A 26,095-nucleotide genomic window follows, 5' to 3' on the forward strand; every position below is an offset into this window, starting at 1 on the left:
CTTTTCCCAACTTTATCTTGATTTCATTCCACTCTACATTGGGTTTAGCCAAAGTGCATTCCATTTTAAATTGGGTTTATACAAAAGTGGAGTAAAAATCGTCATCGTAGGACGGGACGAAGATCTGGACATGATGATTGAGAAAAGGAAGCCAAAATTACCATCTCGGTGTATAATAGTGAAGAGATATTCTTGATAATGATGAAATGTTATGCTATGCATGAATGAGAACTAATGATCTTGGAACCTAGTTAATGATGACTTGATTACTTGTGAGAGTATACATGCAACGTATGGGAAATTCGAAATTATATTGCCTGTTGCGACCCGCCGACCGTCTGACTCGAGGATGAAGCGAGGTGTGAGGAAGAGCGAAATGTCCCCCTTCGGGTGGAGAAGAGACGGTGAGAGTATTGTATGCTTCATATTGGGGTAAGGGCAGAAAATACAAGCGGAGTCGGTGTTGGGGTAGATGGAAAGCGCAAAGAATGAAGGGATGATTTCAAGCTAGATCTTGTCTAAACCTTGTTTCTGCAGATTCTCATCCATCATCTTCATTTGTCAGCGTCAAACTTTTCTTTATGTACAGACTGTAATCATCCCACCTCCTCCCCTCCCTCCTCTTTGGCTTGAAGAAAGGAAGAACAGAAAATACGAAGATATATATTTAGTGTCTCGATGCCAACCAAGCAGGAGTAGAGTGATATCAGTCTGTGAAAAGAAAAGGTCAGTGTAGGAAAAGTCAAACAAAGAAAGAAATAAAAAAACACAACTGACCTCTTTAAACTGACTAATAATCATACCTTCTTTCTTTATATTCTCCTCTTTTTGTAATTTCAAAATAGCTCTTTTCTCCTCTGCATTGATCACTTGATTCTCTTTTCTCAATCTGACAGCGTTCATACGACGATGTCTAGAACCAGACATTACATAACCTGATGATTCGTATTGTTCGATATCTTTTGCGTCTAAACCTATTTCTCCACGACGTGGTATACGTTGACCTGTCGAAGCGTAAAATGCCATTGCTTCTCCTTCTCCTGGAAGCATGTCACGGTAGCTGGTAAATCAGTATTTTTCCCCACTTGTTCTGACGTGATCTCAAACTCTCTAAGTTACTGATACCATATTCCGGGGATTCTTGTTTTTGTTTCAAGGATCGTCTTTGTCAAAATTTGGTGAACAGGGAAAGAATGAGATGCAAGGTAGCAGGTTTCAAAGTGGTAGACAGAGACTTCCACTCAAACCATAACAATGTACCTCATACTGAAAAGAGGTTTGATCAAGAAGAAAAGAAAAGAAAAAAGGAGAAGAACTCACGCAACACGCCTTTCACGACCCATACCATCCCTAGGTAATTGAGGTCCGACCTCTTCGTCCTCTTCATTCAACAACACCCCAGCATGTTCATGAAGTCCTAACGACAAACTCTCATCTCTCTTCTCGACCCATTCTTCACCATCTATACCTCCATCCGTCATCTTATTCGGTGATCTCGTCCTCGTTCGTTCTCGTGTGACACTTCGATGTTTTCGTCTCTTCTCTCTTTTATGATCCTCAGAATCCTCAGAATCGGAATACTTCTTACGCCTTTCCCGGCGTCGTCGACGTCTTCGTTCATCTTCCGAATCACTAGAGCTTTCGGTGTCGTAGTGACGTTTATGTCGTTTGGATTTGTGTTTGGCCCGTCTTTCAGCTTCTATTTCCCTGTAGTTCAGCTAAAACCTTTTACGCGACAGATGCCGTCCGTCCTGCTTCACGGAAGACATGTAGATAGGAATCTGAGGATTTTGTTGAGAGTAACAGAGAGAAATACGTACTCTTCATTCAGGTAAGGTGCCTTTGGGGATGGTGGCCAAATGGATAATGGATTATTTTCTCTTTCCAATCTTCGTCTGATCGTCAGTGACCAGTCAAGTGATCATACTCAGAGTGACAGTCATGTCATGATGAAGTAATCCGAAAGATGATACGGATATGAGGGAGAGAGCAGCCTCTGAACTCACCTTTCATAATCGACAGGACCGGCGAAATGTCGTGGAGGTGGTCGAGCCATGTGCACAGGAGGGCCGAGGAAGGGAGGTGGAGGGGCACCCCTCACAAGGTCGATGGGTGGGGGTCGGAAAGGTGCAGTGCCATGAGAAGCAGATGGTCCGTAACCATAATTACTCGTACTTGGTGCTTTCTGATGTTCTCGGGGCGGAGAGGGGTGGAAATCGCGTCGTACCGGAGATCTGGATATGTAAGGAGAGGGACGTCGAGGTAGATCGAACTTCTTATGCGGTTCGATGTCTTTGATTTCTGTTCTCTCGTCGTGAACCGCTCTCAGAGAAGATCTCTCGTGACTTTCCTCCTCGTGTCTTCTCCTGCTATCACGTCTGTCGTCCTCTCGTTCCCTTGAGTCCTCTCGATGTCGCCGAGCGTCATCCAATCTACTGCTCCTCTCATCATGACGATGAAACTCGTCCCTCCTCTCTCTCGACTGTTCCTTCCGGCCCCCATACCGATAGTCATCTTCCCGCCGTCTTCTATCATGATCAGACGTTCCCTCATGTGCTCGCCTACTCTCCACTCCATACTCTTCGTCATGATCTCTGGTCGCAGATCGATGTCGGTCGCGACTGGAAGACGGCTGCTTTCTTTGTCCCTCAGCACCACTATCACCATCTTCCTTATCCGTTTGACCACCCTTGGAAGATGTCACAGAGGTGTCTCTGGATGTTGTCTCCGGTAAAAGCTCCTTGCCTCTGTTACCGCTCCCATTCTGACTCTTGCTCTTTCGCCTCTCCAACAACTGTCGACGTAGCTCTTGCTCCCTTATCACTCCGACAGGCGGTAAAGATGTGGGCACGGTTGGAGGTGTTGTCCTTGGTGTGAGGGCACCTGGGACGAGCCCCAAACGTGATGGGTGTACGGTGGCCATACCAATAGTAGTGCTCTCTCTGTCAGTCTGAGTTTGAGATGCCCGACTACTTAGGTAAAAGACCCAAGAGATGGAAGTATACTTATCAGTCCGCTTTCACCATAAAGCCACCTGTGATGACGTCCGCGTAGGTCCGAGCGTTCTTACGTTTTTGGGGGAGGTGTCAGATGAGGGTTGCTTGGCTGAGGGGCGATTCTCACAGGACCACCTTCATTCCACTCGTTAACTCGTCATCGACTTTTGTGTGAGGTAAGCTGGTCAGGCAGTGTACATATCTTACACTGCTTCTAAAAACGAAGAAACCAAGTGAACAGCAACCCTCCACTCGCCTTCTCACGCGCGGAACGCCGGCTCTTTCGTCCGAACCCCGTGTATCTTCCTTTGACCATCGCCTCCTCGTCTCCCTGTTAGTAAGTATAGAAACCTCTTTGTCTCCTCGTCTCGCTCGTCATAGCGGAGACGGCTATATAAGACCAACTGTGTCATCCTCCTTTTGCCCTCCTCGTGAGCTTCCTATCCCTTGATTTCTTCTATCCCTTCAAGATATAGCCGGGACGTCCTCATTCATCACCACCGATCCGTATTTCACACCCTTCGTGATGAGGAGAATGCTGATCAAGAAAGATCACACTGGTGTCCCAGTCTTTCCCGAGCCTTCGTTACAACTTCCTCTCTCACTTTCTGTTTCTGTACCAGTATCGGATATCCTCCAACTTTTTTCTCCTCGACTTGTCCCTCCCATCAACGCCCTGGACGCCCTTGATGAATCAGACACGTCGACAATAAAGTTGATTGGTGAAACACCGAACAAGTCCTCGGCCATGTCGTCCATTCAAGACCCTTCAGGTCGTTACAGAGGCAGTAACTATGACCCTTACCATCACTTGAAACCTAGAGATCGTCAACAGAATGACCGTCGGAGTAACGGACGGCGTGATGATCGGCGTCTCTCTGACGAACTTCCACCTGCAGAATTTGGGAGCGGTGCAGACCTTGCTAGAAGGATCAGCGGAAATCCTATAGGTAACGAAGATCGTTCCAGACGTGGAAATAGCTATGACCCCCGCGATCGAGGAGGTCGTGACCGTTTTCGTGATTTAGATAGAGTCAGAGAACGAGATCGCATTTCTCTGGACGAACGTATGTATGGTGACTACAATCACAACGATCGACAATCGGATCATACGGATAGACCTTCACGACCTTTGGCCAGTAGGATAAGTCGACCGGTCGACGTTCTCGCTCAACCCGCCGCCTATGCCCATCCGGAAGGACCCGAAAGACGATACATGAACTCGATGCAAGACAAGGAGCCTGGTGAGATTGGCTCATCACCAATCATAGAGAAAGCAGATGTGCAGCCATCGAATCCCGGACATTCGCCACTTGAGGCTAGCAAGATCCACCCCAGTCGTTTGAGCCTTGTCCCACGGGGAACGGCGACACAGTGGACGAACATGAATGGTCAAGTCGAAGGAGGCGCGACGCCCACTGTCGATCAAGAAGACACTGCGGTCCCATCCACGCCGGCGGAGCAAAAGAAGACAGAAGATGAAATGCAGTCAGCACCCGTCGCGCTTTCACCGTTAGATGATCTCGCCAAATTGCGTAAGTTCAAAGCCGAGGTTGAGGCCAGCCGACGTTCTGCGAAAGATGCACATGCTCCGTCTATCACTGCTATCGCGGAGTCTTTTCTCAAGTCGCATCTCTCTCCGGCAATGACTTCGACAACCTTTCCTGTCGCGCGTATGTCAGTCGACGGGGTGTCACCAAAGACGGTAGTGACTCAAGAAGCGTCTGCGGCGGTGAGCAGGGAACAAGAGCTCAAAGAAAGGCTGCTACGAGCGAAGACGAGATCGGATGATACGAATCATTTGACTGGCGACAAGAGACCTGCCTCCCAATCCATACAAGATTCTGACTCGAACAAGAAGCCCAGGGTGGAGGAATCATTGGCGGTAGGAATCAATTCGGCAGATGGCCACAGGCTCGAACAATCAAGACCGATCTCTACTCCAGCAGGAACATATGATCCGTCTCGTGATCCACGGAGAAAAGAGTCACTCCCAACAAGGCCTGCTCTGGCTCAAGACGATAAAACTGTAGGCAAGTTATTGAGAGGAGAGAAAGAAGTTGAAGCAGCTTTCAACAATCAGCCAAGCGCTACCAACTTTGTTCCGGAACGTATGCAGACTTCTGACTTGGCTAGACTACAATCGTCTCTGGCGACCAGGCTCGGATCCATACAACAGCAGAATGGGCCCAACCCTGGAGACAGAATCAGGGATCAAGGATACTTGGTAAGCACGACGGCCCATGATCGTCCTGAATGGCCGTTGTACGGGACTAGGTGAGAGAGATCCCTATCTCAGTGGGAAATACACTAATTCAGCAGTCGTGACAGTATGGAACGTTCCAGCAACGGGTATGCCAGGCGTCGCTCTCCGTCACCTCGGCGGGGATCACCACACTTTGCACGAGGCGTCAACCCGAGAGATATCTCACCACCTCGTGGACCTTCATATCGTGGACCAGACTACGGAAGAGGACACGATAATTCTCGTCGTCCGTCTGGCGATGAATACCGTCGTGGATCTGAACCCGGTAGGGAAGACACGGCCTTCGATCGAGGATATGGCAGGAATGATCCATCTTGGAATGGGACGAATGATCGTTATGCTGACTCGTAAGTCATATCTCGATTGCTTCACTCCATGCTAAGATGGATATAGATACAACAGACCCTCTAATGATTATCGCCCACCGATGAATCAGCGTGAACCTCCTCGCGAACCTTACTCTCGCCCTCCACCGCCCCCATCTGCACCCGTCGCGGACACCTTGGTGGATCCCAGTACAGTGGTGGAGACTCTTCAAGCTTTGAAAGCACAGATAGCCAAATTGGAACAACTTGTTCCTACAACAGTGGTGCCCGTCGCGCCAGCATCTATGAGGGAATCCGATCGTCAGCGTTATCCACCTCAATTAACAGGACATCGTCCTTCGCCTCCTATCTCGCATCTTCCAGCTGCCCCTCCTTCTGAACCTGCGGCCACACGGGCATACAATGGACCTGGAGAATACGCGGATAGGTCTGGCCAAAGAGAATTGCCGAGAAGAGGAAATTTCATAACTGGTCTCAAGGCTTCTCCTCCTGATCCTCCCCCTCGTAGAGAAAGTTTACCTCCCTTGCCTGGATCTCGTCTCCCAGAGAGAGGATACGATGACCGTAGGGGTGGAGCAGGTTACGATGGAAGAATACCACCTTCCGCTCCAGCCAGGGATTTTGATCGTCGTCGTGAATCCGAAGGACCGAGTGGACCTGGGTATCTTGATAGGTACGAAGATGATCATAGAGGTCCTAGGAGAGATTCGGTGGGCGAGTGGGGTAGAGGTATGGAGAGAGATGAAGGATCGATAAGGGGCGGAGGGAGTGGGTCGCGTAGGGACAGAGCCAGGGGTGGTCGCGGAGGACGTGGGAGATAGTGATGATGATGGGCATGAAAGGTAAGTTGACACATGAGCTGTCTGTACATATCGATCCAACGGAACACATGCAAAGGTGGAATCTAGAACATGTGCTGTAGATGCATGATACTTGCTACATGTTGATGTCGTCGTCTTATTGTGTGGAATCGGCGTACAGGCATAATAATTCTGATTCTGTTGCATGTTGAACAAGGTTTGGGTTGGATTGTGCCTTTGAAAGTTGAAACGGGGAGTTTGTCCACTTTGGTCCTTTGACTCCCTCTCTCTCTCTATACTCTGCATGATCTTCCTTCTTGGTAAAAGTCACACTTCTTCTTTCTTCTTCTGACATACGGGTAGCACCCTTTGGTTCCCATGGTTCCCATGCTCCCTGTTCTGAATTCAATCTCCCATCATCTTCCATCATCCAAAGTCCTTTTTGTCACCTCATCATTTTCTCTTCTTCGTCCTTCTTCCCGTCCATCCACCTTCCCCAACATCATGCCCTTTCCTCCATCCATCTCTTCCCCGTGCCTTTGCGGTTCTAGATCTTCATATCGTCCAGCGCTCGTGCGATTTAACAACCCGGCTATCAGATGCGTTGATCACCTTACCATCCGCCATAGCCACCGGCACCTTGACCGAGTTGTATGAAAGGTTGTCCTGAAACGGGGTTCACGAGGTATTGAAATCTCGGGGTTAAGGAGAGATTAGGTGAGAGATACGAGTAATGGTTACTTACCGACCAGTCCATCTGATCATCCTACCAACTCATCTAACTGTAGTATCACCTTTCTGGTAACTTGGCAACTATACCCATCCCTCTCAACCATTTGACTGAAAATTTTTGTCCAAAGTTCAATCATGAGAATCTGTCAGAATATGAACGTTTGATTTCGACGGAGACATTTGACAAGAGGGGATTTTATTCAACTATTCACATTCTTTTGTTTCGATCTTTTCCCTCTATTCATCTTCCTACGATAAACTTCAGCTTTCGATCACTAGCTACTACTACTCTTGAACATTCTCCATATCGACATTTTCAACTTCTCCACTTGGGATATCTTCGGTCATCCTCCATATCAACACTTTCAGCTGTTTCACTTCAGCTACACTGTCCACACTGTACACTGGGGATAGTAGAGGGAAGTGTGGAATAGTCGACAAGGGGATAAATCTTGCGGGCAAGATTGTGATACTTCCATCATCTTGCAACAAATTCTCAATCCGGAGTCGATCAAGTAGTCAATCGGAATTTGACGTTTTGACGTTTGACGTTTTGACTGGTTTCAACTGTCAACTTAGTTTTGATCTATCACAACTTGTCATCATCAACATCCTATCAAGCACTCGACCACTCAAGTACGTCCACAGTCATTACTATACCCTCATTGACAAAATCCACTCACAACGAGAAACTTAGACCTCAATTATCTTCTACATTACATCATCCCTGGTCAACCACCTTTTGCCTATCATCAACTACCTCATACCCTCGACCGAAGATTATTCATAGAAATCGAACCAAGTGATTCAACGACCAAATCCGACATACCATGCAAATAACATTCCTCCTACCCCTTCTCTCTCTCCTCTACATCACCTCGGCCCGTCCGGCCAAACGGGCCCCTTTGTCCGCTCGAGCATCTTGCAGAGTGAAGAATAATTCTACAGCTCTCTTCGCTGGATTTGCCGGGGCTGCCGGACGAGGGAATGGGACGCATGCGTGGAGTGGGGGACATGGATGGGGATATGAGCATGAAGGAGGTGCAGGGGTGTCTGGAATACCGAGTGGTGTGAAACCAAGTGGGGCGAGTGTACCTAGTGTCAGTGCAGGAGGAGACGGAGGTGGTGGGGGAGGAGGAGGACAAGAATCATCTACTACCCATACTGAGACCCAAACTCAAACCCAAACGCAAACACAAACACAAACACAAGCGCATAGCACTTCACCAGCAGCAGCTCCTAGCCCTGCTCCGTCTAGTGGAGGAGATGGAGGTGGAGGTGGAGATTCGGACGAAGAGACTTTATTGAAACTGCACAATGACTTCAGAGCGCAGTACGGTGGGTTTCTCTATCCCCTATCCCAAGGAAGCAACACGCTCCAGTCTCTCGCACGTGTGAGAGCTCCCAGATTTCTCAAAAACTGACGAGCAGGTGCTGGTCCGGTGACTTGGAATGCCGATGCTGCTAGTTATGCAAAGACCTATGGAGCAGGATGCAAATTTGCACATTCGTCAGTTCAGCTTCTTCTTCTTTCTTCACATCAATTCCTTCCCTCTCCTACTTCCACAAAATGAACGCATTCCAGCTCCAAGACACATACCCTCATCTCTATCATACTATAAGCTCGAGCTGACGAGTAGAGGTGGTCCATATGGTGAAAACCTGTACGTTACCAGCTTGCTACCATGATTATCAGAGCTTAAGACTACAGAGCAGCAGGTGCAGGTGGAAGTTATGACGTTACTGCTGCATTCAATTCATGGGCGAACGAAGCTGGTATGTCCTCTATTCACCTGGACGACTAAGACTTATTGTAGCTCAATATAATTGGGATCAACCGGGTTTCACAGAAGCTACGGGTCATTTCACTCAGGTCCGTCCTCTTCTTTTTTCTGCTTGATCCCCCTTTTTTGTGTCTTTCACTAGGTGGTGAAATCTTATGAAAGAATCATCGACATTGATATTGTTATGGTTGATCGAGTCGTCAGAGACGGGGAGGTGGTGGATCAAGATGAATACTAACTTGTAGGTCGTATGGAAAGCCACGACTCAAATAGGTTGTGCAGTTACTTCATGTGCGGACGGTACGATTTTTTCCGGTATGGGATCTGTAAGTTTTTTTTTTAGTTTCTTCTTTCTCTCATTCTATCTTATTTCCTCAACTTATTCACGATTCCTCTCCCTTCACTCATATCCCTCTTTCTCTTCAATATCTACTCAGCCGGACTCAGTGTTCTCTCTCTCCTAATCAGTCATCGATGACTTCGTGTATCTATCACCTTCACCTTGTTCGTACGAACCGGAGTGATCCCTTCGGCTTCAATATTGGGAAGATGATCATGTGGCCTATTTGTCTATGGACATAGGTAAAGGATATGACTGACTTATAGCCATCTCTTTATTTGATATGCGAATACACCCCAGCCGGAAATGTAGTAGGGAACAATAACCAATACTTTGTTCAGAACGTAGGGACCAAAGGTAGTTGATACACTCCTCTCTCATATATACCCTTTTAACCAATTTCAACGATGATATCTTGAACTTATCACCTTTGACTTTAGTCGAGATTCATGAACGCCGCTGGCGGTGAACATTGTAAAGGTTTATTTTGTTGTTGGACATTACAGAGAGTGATGCATTTGTCGAAACTTGTCATTTCTTTTGCATACCAACTTCGATTATAAAAGTACAATTATTATCACGACGGAAGAACAAAAACCAAAAATTCCCTCCTTTGAACCTTACAGATGTTCCTTGCATTCAGTCATACCAATAAATCAAAAATCTCCCTCTAACGTTCGAATACTGTTCCAAGATTGTCTATGGATATATCAAATGTATTATCTCCCTTCACCGTCTACCGTGACTTTAAGAATGTAGTAAAGATCAGATGGGCGCTCTCCATCCTTCTTCAAACTCCCCCTCCCTATCCTGCGTATTCTGCTCCAAAGTTGGTCTCTGTTGTATATTCGGATACCCATAAGCATACGTGAACATGTCTGACAACATTTGATCCAAATAACCTCCTGCTTGTCCTTGTCCGGGAATCTGACCAGGTTGAGATGATTGACTTTGTAAAGAAGATTGACCAGGTTGAGCTGGTTCAGTAGGATGTGATGATGTTCGAGAATGATCAGATGAAAATCGAGTATGATCAGAAGCCATCCATCTATCTGATGAATCCATATATTGTTGATGATTATGTCCGTGTCCGTGAGTAGAACCATGACTATGATTATGAGAATGGTTATGAGTATGATTATGATTATGAACACTGGTTGGATTGGAAGTTGAAAGAGGAAGACCGTTCTGAGGTGGTTGAGATTGATCGGAAGAATCTGGTGATTGTCGAGTTCTGACTGAATTTTGTTGTTGGGTTGGAATTAAATCCTGTGTAATTTTCGGATCGGATAAAACAGGTTGTACAGATGAATTTGAATTCGAATTCGAATTTGTAGTTGTAGTTGGATCTGAAATATATTGTGTATTAACTTCCGATTCTGAAATAGCGACTAAAGCAGCTTCACTTTCTAAACTTCTTGTCCAACCATCCGCTATTCTAACCATCGAACCGATTAAACTACTACATCCTCCAGCTAAACTGTGTAATCTTGATAATTCATCATTTATAGGTGATAATGTAGCTATAGCAGCCATAACTTGCGCTACTTGTCTCATCGAGAAAACCCATTGAGGTACTCTGAAAGCTTTATGTAATCTTCCAGTATGTTTATGTATCAATATACTTCCAGCTTGCATTTCCATTAAAACTTTTGCGCAATCTACTGCTATTGAAATAACGTCGTGTAATGGTATTAATTCTCCTCCTGAAGTCGGAGAAGGAATAACTAAACTTCCAATGGAAAGAAAAGCTACTAAAACTTGTTCGGCGGTATCACCACGATGTACTCCCCATTGCCATAATGCTTGAGAACCAGGTCCTGGTGAAAGGATAAAAGGCATCGTATCTGCTGGATTCGAAGCTCGACCAACTGCATAAGGTACTTTTGCAGATGGAGGTAAATCCGTAGGTAAATTCGGGAAAGCGGATGGATGTCCTGGTAGATACCCTGTAGCGGTGAGAAAACGTAAACCTGTAACGTAGATTTTGGTCGAATCGTATCTTCTTCTAATATTTCGATAAGATAACCATCCAGCTAATAGATTTCTAGATCCTTCGGGAACAAGAGCTTTTCATCAACATTATTACCCTTAACAAGGAGAGGTGATGGACTTACCAATAATAGCATCATGTCTCTCGTCTAAAGCTTCCAATCTTGAAATGGAATGTTTAAACTCATCGGTGATAGCTGTAACAGGATCGAAATTGGAATCTTCCACAGCTGTTTCTAGATATCCTCGAAGTCGAATTATCGAATTGAAAACTTCTGATACTCTACTCAATCGATCGCATACGGTTAACTTGCCAATAGTCTTGATGATTTCTCCGTCTGCGAAACCACTTTGCCATAATTCAAGTTCATCGTCGAAGAAAGAATCGACGATTTCTCTTGCTTCTGCCAAATTGTCTGGCACTTTTGGAGTTTCATCTTCCAACCTAACCGCCGCCTCCGCTATACACAACCCTAACCAGAGCCATGTATCCACCACGGAGAAAAGACCTGACATACCACTCTGCATAATGGTTTGCATGAGAGGGTGAAAGCCGACCAATTGAGATATATGTGTAGCGACAAGTACTTGACCACGAGCCACACCAAGTGAAGCAGGGTCGACGAGTTCTAGAGGTAGAACACCGAATGGTGCATGAAGGGATAAAAGCTCCAAAGCTTGTATAGTCTGGAAGGAGGAGGAGAGATGAACCATGATATAATCCCTATGGGCCGAGATGTACGGAGTGAGGACAGAACGTAATTGGGTTATGTTGGTATCCGGAGCGAGAGTCAAGGAAGAGAGGTATAGGACCAATGCTAGAGTCAAGCCGACAGGTATCGGTGGCCATGTTTTGAATTGTACAGCTTTGTAATTACCAAAGATATCATCAAGATTGTCGAGATACGGATGAAAGATTTGTAATTGTGCTACTCTGATCAAAAGTCAACCATGATCATTCACGAAAATTCTATAGACTTACCCAGGTTTAAGTAAATTTCTCACATCCTGATTTACCAATTTTATCAAATCAACATCCCCATTCATGTCACCCACACATGGAACTGGTCTACCTCTAGAATAAGCAGATTGTAACATAGCACTTGCCAATTCCAAAGGACGACCATGATATTTTAAACTTCTCTCAACGGATTGAGTAGGACGAATGATAGGTTGTTGTTGTTCTTTTTCCACATCATCTGGACTACTGAGTGGATCGAACGAATGAATGATATCGAGATTAGGATCGATTATCGTTGTTGTCAATCTACTAGGACCTGGTGAAGATACCCTGGCGCGGGGTTTGCCTTTACGTTTAGGAGAATTAGGAGTCGAAGAAGAAGCTACTTGAGCGAGCGTAGCAGGCATGGAAGATGAAGTTGGGATGGTATCCATATCATCCCGTCCCCTTTTCCGACTTTTCTTAGCGGTATCATCTACCACACAAGGTAATGCGAGGACTCGACATCGATGACAGGATTTATCAGGTGGGAGAGGAGAGGGGGATGATATGACGTCGAGATCTGGAAGTTCACATCGTGTTTTGCGTACTTTACATAGTTCACAAGAACGACGAGCGTGAGTACGTTTGGCTCGAGGTTCCGACATTTGTGGAGTAGACATGGGGATACGTGGGCGAGGGAAAACCCTGTAGCTTGATCAGAGATGAGCCACTTGGATGAGTCGCTGTAGACGTGTAGGGTTGAGCTGTATGTGCAAGGACGACGTAGAGGACTAGGTTGTATGGATGGAAAGAGTCGCTTGGTAGGATGTGATTGATAGGTGGACAGGGGTGAATTGGGTCGTTCCAAAGGAAAGAAACGCTGGGGGGGTCCCGACGGAGTAAAACCCGCTTTCCAATGGGGGGATCGAATAAGTCCCCGGCCCTTCCATCTTAGTTAGTTCTGGCTGTTCATGTTCAAGTATCACTCACACCATGCCAGTCGTTCGTGATGCCTCGACGTCTCCTCAAAGACACCAAGCTACAATCGATTCAACGCCAGGTCCATCAAGACCGAAGAAAGCAAAGTTGACTCAGATGGATATGCAGAGGTATCACGTATGTTTCTTTCTCACCCTTCCATCTACATCTGTTCTTCCATTTCCCCGACGTCCTCACCATCCCCCTTTTCTTCTCCATCAAGCTCGACATAATGGTAGCTCTCTCCACACTCTTGATCCGGAGAATGATCCTTACACCGCTGTCACCTCCCTCATTCTCGAGAGCAAATTATTACCAACGGAGATAATGCAGACTGCTTTACTAACCAAGACAGGTAGAAAAACTCCTCGCTAAACCAGACCAAGAAGTCGCCCTGCCTCAACCCCCGAAAGAAAAGTTCATAGCGCCTCCACCCGATATAGTCAAAAACGTTCAAGGATCTTCTTCAGGAGCGGGATCAGGCGAATTTCACGTTTACAAACATCAGAGGAAGAAAGAGGCCGAAAGGATAAAGTTGATGGACGAGAAGACGAGAGCGGTGAGTCCCATCCTTCCATCTTTCCCCTTTACCCATGTCCATTCCTCCTTAACGTGTCTCAATTGATGAGAATGGACGGTGGGTGGGGGAAGAAAGACGAGGATCATGAATTGTTGCGGTGTCGGTAAGGACGAGGGATAAAGCTGATTTTGCAGCTCGAAGAACATGCTGCTTTCGTTGCGCGTCAAGCTGAACGCAATGCAGAAGCAGAAGCCAAGACAGCGAAAAACCGAGCTAAACGTCAAAAACGTAAACATGGCAATAACAAAAACTCTGATAAGGATCCTTCTGGGGATGGTATGTCAAAGGGAGGACAGGTAGACCCGAAACGGAAATTGGGTGGAGGAGGTGGGGGTGTATTGTTCAGACGTCAAGGGGAAGAACAAGATGATAGAGAAGATGAAGAGGATGGTGTGGAGGACAAAGTTGAAGAAGGGGAAGAGGAGATGGGAAGGGAGCAAGTCAAGGTTGTCAGTGAAGAACAGACGATTGTGATACATGATGATGATTAGATGGTGATATGCAATTGGAGGCACTTGATTTGAGATTGTAAGGGCATGGTATAGCGAAGCAGATCTATTCACATGGGTACCGCGAAACCTCTCCAATCACGTCTACAGAAAAATCAAGTCTAAGAATAAGGGTATAAAATGAAGTGTCTTTAGTACCGGTATAGCGAATCGGTAAGCAACTACCCGAAGAGATATTTGGATAAAAAGTCAACAGCCTTTTCATGTGTCTCCTCGAAGGCTTTCTTGGTCAGAGCATGAGACAACTCGGGTCTGATGGCGTACCCGTGACACGTCTCTGTCTGTCAGTTCGACCTCTCACAAACTAACAGTCTGTACAACTCAGAATCAACAAGCAGTCCTGATGATACGGTACAACTGTTTTATTCGCGATTGTAAACATTCTCCCAAGTACGATGTATGTCGGTCGGACAGATGATGAACAGAGAGTCACAAATAGATCGGCTTGATTCGAGGGCAGGATCTATAGATATCCCGGGTTTTCCGGGCAAGGAAAGAAGAAAGAAAAGAGATTAACTCGCCTGGCCAGACAAACGACTCCGCTTCCACCCCATTCTTCTTGATCAACCCCACTGCTTCATCGGCCTTCTGAGCAGTGAAGAAATGGTCGTCAGAGGCGATATGCCATTGAGTGGGTTTGTTGATCGCTTTGACCAGAGAGGTGCTCTCGGGAGAAGGATGGAGGATGACACCGCAATCGAGGGACGTTTTACCGGATCCGAGGAGGTTGACGATCATCCCCCCTCCGCGGCAGTATCTGCGATCAGTCATACTTCAGTGAAGAGTACCCACAATCTGACCAAGATGATGAGGCCCGAGGGGAGGTGAGGCGGGGATTGCGGGGGGGGGGGCGAAGGACGAAGCCGAACATGAGGGAGGGGAGGGGGGCAGTAAGTAGACAGAAGGGATGTACGAGGAAATGGCGGGAAATATGTGATACTCACCCGATAGCACCAATCTTATCATAACCTTCCAATTTGACCTCTTCCACAGCCTGACATCAGTGTCGCCCATTTCGAAAGAAGCCCCACAAAATCTTTCCGTATTCAAAGCAAGGTTCCAGAAGAGACTAGCCTCCCCGAAGACACGGAAGAATGGGTTGACTAAGAGAAGGAAACAGATGACTCACCGCTTGACATTTGGGTACGATGACACTCGCTCGATTAGAATACAAAACTCCTATGACTTTAGGTGCACAAGTGAAGACATCTTTGATAGTCGTGAACCAAGACTTGTTAGCGTGAGCACCAGGGTATGACTCGGTGAGAGGATCGATGATCCCCGGAGAAGCGGCGTGCGCTATAGTGTCAGCCCTCCAGTCTACTCCGGATATGACAAGAGAGAAAGAGAAAGATGAGACACGCACGGATATATTCTGGGACGTAAACTGGTATACCGAGTTTGTCTGCGAGCATATCGGCCATGATCATGTTATTTGGCTGAGGTCAGTGTTTCATCGTGTTAATCTAACTTCCATAGTCCTCAACCTACCTAGCCATCTGGTTGTGGTGCTAGGGTGGGGGTTGATGTGAGAAGGCATTAGAGTGTAGTGAAAGAAAGGTCAGATTGGAGCATAGTGTGAGGAAAAGACAAAGAAGTAACGTACAATCTTGAACATGAACACGTCCGCAAATAATACCAAAGCGGCTTTAGGATGTCTCACACCGTCCTGAGGACTAGTATAATACCTAGCGACGGTCCTCTTATCATTGAGAGAAACAGGTTGCATCACACCTCTTGGTGTACCCGGTAGATCTCTCCCTTTTAGACAACAAGCGGAGATCGGGAAGAAACTCATGTTGGAATGTTCGAACTAAATTGACTGTGATTATCGTCTGTGTAGACTGAGTAGATAAAGGTAGGAGGAGAAGAGAGACATGGGCGTTGGATATATATATACACAAACTACTGGGTCAAAGTGTTCAAACTGACCGACGGGAGAGGCACCAAGCGATCGGCGGCCGAAGAGACCGTCGGCCGATAGCAGTCACGTGATGTTGTCAGGCGCTTACACTTTGGACAAATTGTCAGGCTGGAAGACTACTATCAACGCGTGGCTCTGCTTAAAACTCACTCTGCCTCTCTCTTCCTATCCTTGAAAATCAGACATCTCGAGTCAAGTAATTAGCAACTAGCACACCAGAAACATGTCCATTCTCTCTGTTCATGCTGGAAGATCTCATCGGAGGTCAAGCTCTGAGAACTGGGTCGATCCATCACCTGAAAAGGGCAGTTTGAAACTATCACACATTGATGGTCTCTTACATTTCCGTACGTCTTTTTAACGACGTGCTTGATCACCATCAAGAGCGTTATTCCTGGCGCTGATGATCAGGTTGGACATCTCGTACCGGAAATCGAGTAGAAGATGTGAGTTTACAGTCTGTCACCATGTGAACCGGCTCAGCTAATGTCCAGGAATTGATCATCTTCCCTGGTGAAGCGGAATTCAAGAAAGCTCCTCAGGTGAGTCGAAGGAGACATTATTGTTCGACGGATCCAAAGGATCGAAGAGCGAAACTAAGAGATAGGATCCTACCGGTCGTACTCATGTACTCCAATTCCTGAGCTCGGATCAGAAGTATTTTGTGAGTTGTTCAAGTTCCTAAACACACTCACTCATTTCAATGCGATTCATATATGAAGAACCTTAATGTCCCGTGGAGAGTGTAGAGAGAAAGAGAGAAGAATCTGATACTTAGTATTGGTTTCAAGGCAGGGATAAATCAGCTTTTCCACGTGCGGCTTCGAATATCCATAGCATCATACAGGATCCATCGTTTGTGTGAGTTGAATCATTTCGCCGTTTTTTCCTTCACGAAAACTTACTCGAATTGGATGGTTCCTTGTCTTCATTCTTGGTCAAATCGATGTTCATCTTTTGGTCGGCTGCTCGGGATGAAAAACTGATTTCCAGTCCTGAACCCGCGCCAACGACTGCGGGCAACGTTGGGACATCCACAGCGACCTCCGGCCCGGTTGCTTCTGCAAACGATCCTGCCACGAGTGGTGGAACGTCTGCTACACAAGCTCCCACGATAGCTGCGGCTTCGAGTTCCGAGCAACAAGCAGGAGGTGAGTTACTCGAAGTTCGAAAATTGCTAATCAGGTAAGAACCCGGTCAACCTCTCAATCAGCCAACCCCTACAGATGAGGACATGGCCGCTCTTCTGGCGCAATTAGCGAGAGAAGGGGACGCTTTCTTTCGAAGTGAAGAAGGTTAGTCTGACCTGTCAAATTCTATAACCTGACCTCAAATTCCATTTCATCATCTCTTGCCTTTCTTTTCTCCGATTTGCCGGTTTGTGAGCCATATTTTCGTGTAGTCAAGTGTGATCTGGAAGGATCATGAAAGAGATCAACGAGGACCGCCCTCACTCATAAACAGACGCATCCCTCAATGACATACTCAATCCTGACTCTGTCCGTAAACTTCTCAACGAAAAACCAGCCCTGTTATCCACTCTCATACCTCTTTTGCCCTCCGGCGCTCTCCCCAGCAATCCCACCACAGAAGACTTCATCACGGCCATCTCCAGACCCGTTTTCGTAGACGCTATCAGAAGCCTTGAGAACGCTCTGCGACAAGGCGGTCTGCCAGGGACGATGATGCGCGAGTTTGGACTTCCGGCGATTGCCGGATTGGGTGTGGGAGAGTTTCTGAACGCTTTGATCGATCTGGGCAAATCGTCAAACGGCGGGGATGGGGAAGTTGGACAAGGTGAAGAAGGGACGAGAGATGATTCTATGGAAACTGATTGAGGAGTTTAGGAGCAGTTTGAATCGATCTGTGCTACCTACATAAATGCATGAATCTCACGTACTGTACATGATCTTGGACTGTGAACAAAGCAGCCAAAGGATGTTCTCGTTTCACGTGAATATCTCCTCTTTCTCTGGTCGTCGAGGACCACATCGACATTCTCTTACATCACTTATGGACGTCAGTGGAGCAAAGAGTAATAGTGATGGACATCAAGAAAGTCGAATTTGTTCAGCAGGAACATTTCAGTAATAATGAGAGACTCATACCCGACTTCAACGACTTGAAAATACATGATACTTTCCCCTCTGCTGAACAGGGTGCATCGAGTGAGTCTCCATCTTGTTCATCACAAACTCTAGTCATATTCAATAATAGCCCTGTTTCTCATTCGTGTCCTCTTGAAAAGTCCATCTCGTCAAGACACCTGAAAATCGTAGTCCCTCTAGAGTGAACTTCAGCCTGTCATCAATTTCGTTCAATCACAATTCTGGTGTCACCCCGAGATGGAAGCTGACTTGTAGTCAACCTACTATCAGACGCCAGTCCCAATGTCTCTCCCCTGGACACGACCCCAGTCATCCCCGAGGAAATCCGTAAGACAGATAGACTCAGAGCTGAGGAATTGTTCAGACGTGTGGAGTCCGGTCTGAGGTCTGAAGATTGGGGTAGGAGAGGGAAGGAATGTGCCGAGTTATGGGAGGAGTTGACTAGGGGTACGAAAGAGGAATCGAGGGCTAGACAGGTGAGTAGTGTTGGGTGTTGCTACTTCTCTCCCTGTACACCATTTTTTTTTTTTGGTCAATCGTTATGTTCACATCTCTTGACTCTTCTGCCACTGCGATCTTGAATCGTGGAGATTTGCTATTGTACCCCGTCTGTCAAGATCTTCTCTGCGTCATGTTATCACCTCTTCTCACCCCGATATCGTCTCCCGACCGACACTGACCAAGAAGCGCACTTGCCGGATGTCTAATTTGAAAAGGATATGATCGGGGAGGCAATGAATGAATATGGAAAGCTGATGTGTCCAGCAAGACCTCTTAGAAGATCTCGCTCTATCTTACATCCCCCCTTTACTAAATTGCGTTCCATGTACCACAAAAGCAGATCCTATACTCAATATAATCTCTCTCATCTCTCATCCCAAAGAAATCATTTTAGCACTCAACGAAGCCATGTTGTATATGCAAGATCGGGTTGAGTATCAATACGAATCGCACTCCGATTCAGAAAACGATGATTTATTCGGTTCACATCCTATTCATTCACCTGAGGATTTGACAATTGTCGCTGAGGAATTATTGGCCATTTTACGTTGTTATTCCCTAGGTAAGATCCATTTGAATCATTTACAATACGAGTCATTGATGTACAGCTTTACCAAGGTTGAAAAATAAAAAATCGACACCTACTTTACTTTCTTTGACAGAAGCTGTTTATCCTTTACTTGACGTTTTTTCTCAGAATCCAAGTCCTACACATGCAAGATTAATTTTATTAGGTTTGGCAAGGTTAGTGGAGTCAGCATGGGAATGGGCTATATCTACTCGGGATGTTGGTGGAGAACAAAAGGTGAGTTGTATCTCCAATTGGACGAGTTTCCTCTCCTCCGTTTGAGTCCCTCAGGCCCTATAACTTTTAGTTGAGTTAGTAATTTTGACAGGAAGAAAGTGAATATCTATATATCTGGCGTAGATTGACCAATAGGATATGTTATTCAAACTTCTCTCACAAGCCATAGCTCAATTCGCACCTTCTATGGAATCTCGCTTGACCGAACGTTGGTTTTTATCCTCCTTTCCTAAATTCGCTAGGGAAGATGATCAACCCTCTCCATGGGCTAGACAAGTTCTCAATTCATGTTTAGTACGTTTGTCTCCTCTCCCAGATCACAAATCATCTCAAATACCCTAGAAGCTTCCATTTCTCGAACCATTCGACATACAAGAGCCTACGTTTACTAGCTCCACATAATACATCCACGATTGACTGAGTCAGATGAATTGAAAAGAAAAATGACTGATCTACAAAAGAGCGTATATCGTCGAATGGGATATGACGAACAAATTCTATATGATCATATCTTTCGTCCAAATTCCACAGATTCATATACCCACTTAGCAGCATTACATCTCCTAGCACATTTAGTTTCTTCCCCAGGACCTTCACTCGATTCACCTTCCGTTTCTCCGACCGCTGCTTCTCGTCATTCTATCAAACGTAGTGAAGCAAGTATGGTATTAATCGAATCATTGAGAACTGTGGATGTGGCATTGAGCGGATACGCAGTAGATGCTGGTGTGACTTGGTTATGGTATCTCGTTCATGGTGCTGTTCCTGATGGTGTTTTAGAGGTTGATCTGGAAACGGGGATGAGTCTTCTCAATGTGAGTTAATATTCCACTTTGATCATATCCCTCCATGCCGTGATCTTTTCTTTCTCTGAACCCATCAGTCTTTTTTTGGGATATGATTGTGGTTTTCAAGGGAGTTGGAGGAGTAATCTGATACACAGATGTTAATACCTCTTCTTGAAGAACAATCAGGGGTTACGAGTCAATTAGCTCGTGTGAAATTAGTAGGAGCTATCATAGCTTCTTGTCCTAAACCGTTGGATCAGATTTTACTCTTTAAACATGTGAGCTTTCCTTATCATCCTCTTTCGTCACCATCATCATCTTTACATACCATCGCCTATACACACCCCTCTTCCCTCAAAATGGCATATGGGACAATCTCTCACTGACCCTCTCCATCTTCCTTAGATATCCATGACGACCACAACAACTCAAAACTGTCTTTTAACACTCCATATTGACATACAGCTTCTTGACCCTTCTAACCCATATCAACGCGTCCGTATCCAATCCCTTCAACTTCTTCGAGATCATATTTCCCATTCAACCTCTTCACCTTTACTCCACCCTCCTCGTAACTCTTCAACAATTCCACATCGTTTCCACTTTCCTGAATTGTTGGACCAATTAGGTCCTATTATATTTTCCACCTCCCACTTCGACACTCCGACCCCAGATGATATTCCGACAAAATATCAGACGATGACATATCGATTATTACATGGAACAGAAAAGATGGATGATATCACCCCTCATGCCGAAATACAGAATCCTCTTGACGTCTCGATACAAACCTCTCATGATGTACATCAGGCGAACGCGGCGAACGAATCGGCCGACTCCAATGACCTGAATGGGGGAGATGATTATGAATCAAATGAACATTACGACAACACCCCTCTTACTCTGCCCTTGAAAGAAATGATCCATTCTTTTTGGCCTGAATGGTATTCCGAGTGTCTCCGAACTTTCTGGCTTCTCGCAACAATAGACCAAGAGAATCTTACGGGAATATGGTCTCTCCTTCCTCGACTAGATCATACTTGGATGGAACCCATGAGAAAGACCATATCACGATTGAGAGCTGAGCTTGAGGTAATCAAAGATTCACTGAAGGATCCTAATGTGGTTCATAGAGATGAGAAGGAAGAAGAGACGGATGGAGTTGTGACTTATGTGGATCAACTTGGGATGGATGAGTGGGATAAGGAACAAGAGGAAATGAGGAAAGAGGTGGATATTATTCAAGCAGAGTTGATTTTAGATAGATGGGAAGATGTTCTACATAGAAGTTCACTTCTTGTTGATCGCGGGCGTCATCCCGAATGATACCCTCTCTACAGATGAACAGGACAAACTTGCTGTGTAGGGCAGAAGTAAAGGGATCATGTCCCTAGAGTGAAAAGAGGTGGATAGAGGACGAGAGATATCCGACGACACGATCTTTAAAAGCACACATGAATGCATACTACTTTTTACGCAATTGGCAAACTCAAACGTACAGACGACTGAAACTCGTACTGAACACAAAACTAGAAAAAAGAATCGATTATGAGAGAGTGTGTGTGAAAGGAAAAATTGACGACGAGATATTTGTGATGTCTTCTTCAACGACTTCCGACTAGAGAGATTCGACTTTTCTTCTTCTTTTCAGATCACTGGTCTCGCCTCATTCTGCCAGAAACATACGCCCTTCATCACATCGTCTCCTCGTTCAAACAACAGGAGGCTGAGCGTCGGCCTTGGTAGGGCAGTTGTTGGCGATATGTCCAGGCTGACCACATGCGTAACACTGTCTGATCAGAAACTCAATCACAAAAAGCCAAAATACTGACAGTGGGACCTGCCTCTTGCTGAGGGCAAGCAGCCCTGACGTGACCTTCCTGTCCGCAGTTCTGTCGTTCAGCTTAAAGAAGAATGGTGTAAAAGGGGACTCACGAAACACTTCTTGGGACCTCCACCGTACCCCGCAGCTCCTCCTCCGAAAGCGTTGCCCCCGAAAGTGTTACCGCCGAAATTGCCTCGAACATTGCCACCGCCGCCAGAAGGACATTCACGCGAGATGTGGCCGACACCACCGCAGCTCTACCCATCAGCCATGGCGTGACCGGTTGCTGGAGGTACTTTGAAGAATTTGTAGCACGTCGGATGGACGATTGGGGGCAATTCAATGCTTCGCAATGAGATGAGGAAGCGGAGGGGACACTTACGTAGCAGCTCTTGGTGGAATGGAAGCCACCGGCATGGTAGCCTCCACCAAAGTTACCACCCGGTGCTGGTGCGTTCTCGGCAGCGTTGGGACACAGGCGGGCCTGTTTCGTTAGTAGGAGTAGACTGTCCCCAAATACAAAACAGGAGAGATATTCAGTCAAGTGAGAAGGCAAGTTGATGGGGCTGACTCACGATGTGCCCGACTTTGCCACAACGATAACATTCCGTATTACCACCCCCGAAGCCGCCGCCGCCAAATCCAACGGGTCCGGCGTTGCTGGGACCTGTAGGACAGGCCGAGGCGATGTGTCCTTCCTGTTGACAGTTGTAGCATGTCTTGACCTTCGCCTTGGTGCACTGAACGTCAGCAAAAGGAGGGAGAGAGCAGATTCTGTGTAAGCGTTATTGACAAGATAGAAGAGACCAGCACCGCGAGATGTCAAGGAGGGAGAATGCGAAGTGAGTAACAAGATGATGACAGTGGACAATGACTCACGTCACGGCTCAAATGTCCCTGTTCTTGTCTGTCAGTCATTGTATTGCAGGGAGGAGAGAAAACTGACGACCACAGCTATAACACATGGGCTCGCCATTGGGACAATTACCCGCCAGGTGACCAGCTGCGAGTCAGAGTGACACTTTCGAGGAAATCTTGGTCAGTATATGAGGTGACTGTGTGCAGCAGGCGCCCAAACTTGTCAGTCTCATGAATTGGCCGGAGGTGAAGGCGATGACGGTTGAGATGATGAGATGGGAAGCTGCAGAATATGCGACGAAGGTGAGGTGAGAAATTTTATGACATCGAAGGACAAGGCTCGTCTCACCCGGTCCTCTTCTCCCACCCGACGATGACATACCAGAGAGGTCCGCCAAAGCAGGAAGAAGAAGAAGACCAGGGTCGACATCTACGTACGATCGCTCGCTCTGCTCCACGCTTCGCGCTCGCTTCGCTCACAACCGCACACCGAGTCCCGTCACCGACACTTCCGTCAAATGTGACACCCTGAAAGCTTTATGTCTCTCAAGAGAAAAAGGGGGAGGGGAAAGGAGGAGGGGTTTGGATGGATCACACCACACACAGCCACCACGACCGACAAGAAACTCGCCACCCACGCATGCCACAGTTGAAACAATTTCCTCGTTGTCCGCCACCAAACATCTTCGCTGCTTCACTACTTCTTCCTACTTTGGTATGATAACTGAAGGTGTATCTAACTGTGAGTGATTTTCTATAGATACGAGAACAGATGGAGACAGTGGCCAAAGGGGTGACAGGCATGTGATACTCACGAGAGAGAGGGATGGTCAAAAGGAAAAAGGACACTGCGCGGTGAAAATTACTCCCAGGAGCGGAAATATCCGGGAATAACACTCCATGTGGCACTTCTGCTGTGTGGCACCGGCCGAGATCGTGACCGGTGGTGATGCTCATATGTACTGTACGGGAGTCGTAACGAGTATGATGCATGCGGATGGTTTTGCACAACAGAAACGCGTTTACATGTGTCACAAAAAGTATCTGCCTCGATCAGTCATGTCTTCACACGTTCAATATGATACTGACCTATCTCCGAAATCGCCCAGACCGGGGACGATATACGCATTCGCGTCCAGGCCTTCATCGACCCATGCAGTGATCTGAGGTTAGACGTCGTCTTTCATAGCCCGTAATGATCTTGTTGGCTGGGCACTTACGATACGGAGCTTGGGAAACCGAGAGCAGACATTATTGACACCTTGAGGCGATGCAATCTGGACGATCTCAGCTCAGTTGGCATCGGGGGTAGAAAACACACCAGGTTGAGAAAGATGATCCGCTCTTCCTGAACGCCATGGGAGAGCAGTACTTCGATGGCCTTGATACACGATCCACCCGTAGCTGAGCATTAGCTCCTACCCGCAACTCAGACACGATACAGGGGCTATGTGTCGCTGATGAAGGGATCTCACCTAGCATCGGGTCCAAGAGCAGACAATATCGATCGGCTATATCCTCCGGCAGTTTGGCGTACTGGAGCGACCTCAGCTCGCTCATGTGAGTTGGTAACTACTGAAAGCTAACAAATAACTTAGCCTGCGCCGTCTCTTCGTCCTACAATGTCAGACTCATTCAAGCCGTGCTAGATTATGCTCACCCTTTGGATCAAGATCTGTGACAGGAGTTAGCAAATGCCTCGCTATTGAGCTACAGCATACCTTGCCTATGCGCACTGGGTCATTAAGTCATGTCTTCGTGGTGGATATGCGACTGACCTGAACGACAACAGTCCCTCAAACCAGCCTCCATAGCCTATGTATCAAATTGATCCATTCGGTCGTGTGCCAGACGATATGCTCACCTCTCCAGCTAATCATCAGCACCTCGACTTAACGATAGAGAGAAATCCAGAGTTCGGGTGGGGCACAGGGATGACGGAGATCAGAGAGGTGAAGTGAGCATACGACATACCCCTCATGATAGAAACCCCACATATCCGACCCTGGAAAGCTACCCCATCATACTCTTTTCCAACTGGCGTTCTCACGGTCCTTGGGATGACAGGAAGGTGGTTCAACCCTTCCTCGACCAATAGTCTAATGATCCTATCCGAAGTGCTCTCCGTCAGCTCATGAAAAACGGTAGTGGATCTAGCTTACAAGACAAAATCTCCTCTGAGACGTCAGCGCTCATCATATCACAAAGGGACGCTCTGACCTTTGGGTCTTCTCGTTCCGGATGATGGTGAGTAAAGCTTGCAGCTGGGTGGTAGGAGGAAGGACAAGGGCGTTATCGGGAAGTTGAGCCTTGTTGATGTTACATCCAGAAGCGGGTATAGATATCGTCTTTGCAGGGGTGCTTAAGGACATGATGTCGATGTACAAGAAGACCAGCGGTGGGCTTCATTCCATCTCGATCGAGCCACGTGGCCGCATTTCCTGACGTGTCATTGCGGGCGTCAGCCCCGCAAATCTACTGGGGGTGATTCAGGGTTTTTCTGCGTAAATTCTACGTAAGTGCCTGGAAGGGTTTCCCAGCTGATCATCAAGGGAAATCACAGGGAAATCAGTGATTTCCACATGGCAGACACATGGTTGACATGCGAGATCCATGCATTCCTTCCATAAGCTACCCCTCTCCCCTCTACAGGTAACCCAACCCTTCTATGCAGTTATAACAGGCAATATTCTAGATGCACTGCTTCTAAGCTATGGGGGCAAAATCTATCCCTCGCAGCTAGGCAACAATCCAGGAGAACTGACCAGGAAGTCACCAGAATACATCTCCTCATACCTCTCTCCTCACAGGTCAAGTGTGTACCACCTTAAGCTGTGGGTGAGGTTTTACCTGCAAGCTAATTGGCTGTACATAGTCAGTGATTTGGTGCATGTTTAACTATTCATGCAGCTGTCAGTGATGTCCCATTACCTGCAGGGGACAATGATTGAGAGGTTTTAATGGGCTTGACCGGATTGGATCCAGGATATGAGAAGTGTTGCCAACTTGTTGTTTCTCAGGCCTAACATGCTTCCATTGG

General features: G+C 46.7%; 8 protein-coding genes across 8 annotated transcripts; 4 read left to right on the top strand and 4 right to left on the bottom strand.

Annotated features, from left to right (window-relative positions):
* Nucleotides 1-579: 579 nt before the first annotated feature.
* Nucleotides 580-1,056, bottom strand: TREMEDRAFT_27600 (uncharacterized protein; the record flags this gene model as incomplete). The annotated part of the gene is made up of 1 exon (XM_007002310.1): nt 580-1,056. A coding segment is annotated over one exon (477 nt), but the record flags the coding sequence as incomplete, so codon positions are not given.
* A 3,192-nt stretch (nt 1,057-4,248) lies between these two features.
* On the top strand, nt 4,249-4,955 carry TREMEDRAFT_71213 (uncharacterized protein; the record flags this gene model as incomplete). The annotated part of the gene is made up of 2 exons (XM_007003036.1): nt 4,249-4,863; nt 4,911-4,955. Exons 1-2 carry the CDS (start codon nt 4,381-4,383, stop codon nt 4,953-4,955), a joined length of 528 nt encoding a protein of 175 aa, XP_007003098.1. The 5' UTR covers nt 4,249-4,380.
* Nucleotides 4,956-7,950: 2,995 nt separating this feature from the next.
* On the top strand, nt 7,951-9,609 carry TREMEDRAFT_60558 (uncharacterized protein; the record flags this gene model as incomplete). The annotated part of the gene is made up of 7 exons (XM_007002798.1): nt 7,951-8,458; nt 8,552-8,630; nt 8,761-8,784; nt 8,832-8,896; nt 8,938-8,993; nt 9,150-9,230; nt 9,511-9,609. The coding sequence occupies 7 exons, from the start codon at nt 7,951-7,953 to the stop codon at nt 9,607-9,609; spliced, it is 912 nt and encodes a 303-aa protein (XP_007002860.1).
* Nucleotides 9,610-9,766: 157 nt separating this feature from the next.
* On the bottom strand, nt 9,767-13,012 carry TREMEDRAFT_73361 (uncharacterized protein). Its single transcript, XM_007003080.1, has 3 exons — nt 12,219-13,012; nt 11,362-12,170; nt 9,767-11,313 (listed from the first exon to the last, which is right to left on the bottom strand). Exons 1-3 carry the CDS (start codon nt 12,857-12,859, stop codon nt 10,010-10,012), a joined length of 2,754 nt encoding a protein of 917 aa, XP_007003142.1. The 5' UTR covers nt 12,860-13,012; the 3' UTR covers nt 9,767-10,009.
* Nucleotides 13,013-13,174: 162 nt separating this feature from the next.
* TREMEDRAFT_71215 (uncharacterized protein) lies at nt 13,175-14,263 on the top strand. The gene is made up of 3 exons (XM_007003037.1): nt 13,175-13,295; nt 13,513-13,716; nt 13,872-14,263. The coding sequence occupies exons 1-3, from the start codon at nt 13,275-13,277 to the stop codon at nt 14,226-14,228; spliced, it is 582 nt and encodes a 193-aa protein (XP_007003099.1). The 5' UTR covers nt 13,175-13,274; the 3' UTR covers nt 14,229-14,263.
* A 412-nt stretch (nt 14,264-14,675) lies between these two features.
* On the bottom strand, nt 14,676-16,044 carry TREMEDRAFT_60561 (uncharacterized protein; the record flags this gene model as incomplete). The annotated part of the gene is made up of 5 exons (XM_007002799.1): nt 14,676-15,003; nt 15,191-15,240; nt 15,376-15,545; nt 15,613-15,685; nt 15,853-16,044. 5 exons carry the CDS (start codon nt 16,042-16,044, stop codon nt 14,676-14,678), a joined length of 813 nt encoding a protein of 270 aa, XP_007002861.1.
* A 349-nt stretch (nt 16,045-16,393) lies between these two features.
* TREMEDRAFT_67874 (uncharacterized protein) lies at nt 16,394-18,008 on the top strand (the record flags this gene model as incomplete). Its single annotated transcript, XM_007002960.1, has 8 exons — nt 16,394-16,517; nt 16,582-16,616; nt 16,665-16,712; nt 16,778-16,834; nt 16,949-17,031; nt 17,164-17,321; nt 17,635-17,943; nt 17,977-18,008. 8 exons carry the CDS (start codon nt 16,394-16,396, stop codon nt 18,006-18,008), a joined length of 846 nt encoding a protein of 281 aa, XP_007003022.1.
* A 6,078-nt stretch (nt 18,009-24,086) lies between these two features.
* On the bottom strand, nt 24,087-25,427 carry TREMEDRAFT_67876 (uncharacterized protein; the record flags this gene model as incomplete). Its single annotated transcript, XM_007002961.1, has 10 exons — nt 24,087-24,099; nt 24,145-24,218; nt 24,276-24,332; nt 24,377-24,459; nt 24,531-24,591; nt 24,643-24,672; nt 24,716-24,730; nt 24,920-24,921; nt 25,030-25,175; nt 25,276-25,427. 10 exons carry the CDS (start codon nt 25,425-25,427, stop codon nt 24,087-24,089), a joined length of 633 nt encoding a protein of 210 aa, XP_007003023.1.
* Between the last annotated feature and the right edge of the window lie 668 nt (nt 25,428-26,095).

This window comes from Tremella mesenterica (assembly GCF_000271645.1).
Source record: "Tremella mesenterica DSM 1558 unplaced genomic scaffold TREMEscaffold_2, whole genome shotgun sequence".
Classification (NCBI taxonomy): Eukaryota; Fungi; Basidiomycota; class Tremellomycetes; order Tremellales; family Tremellaceae; genus Tremella; species Tremella mesenterica.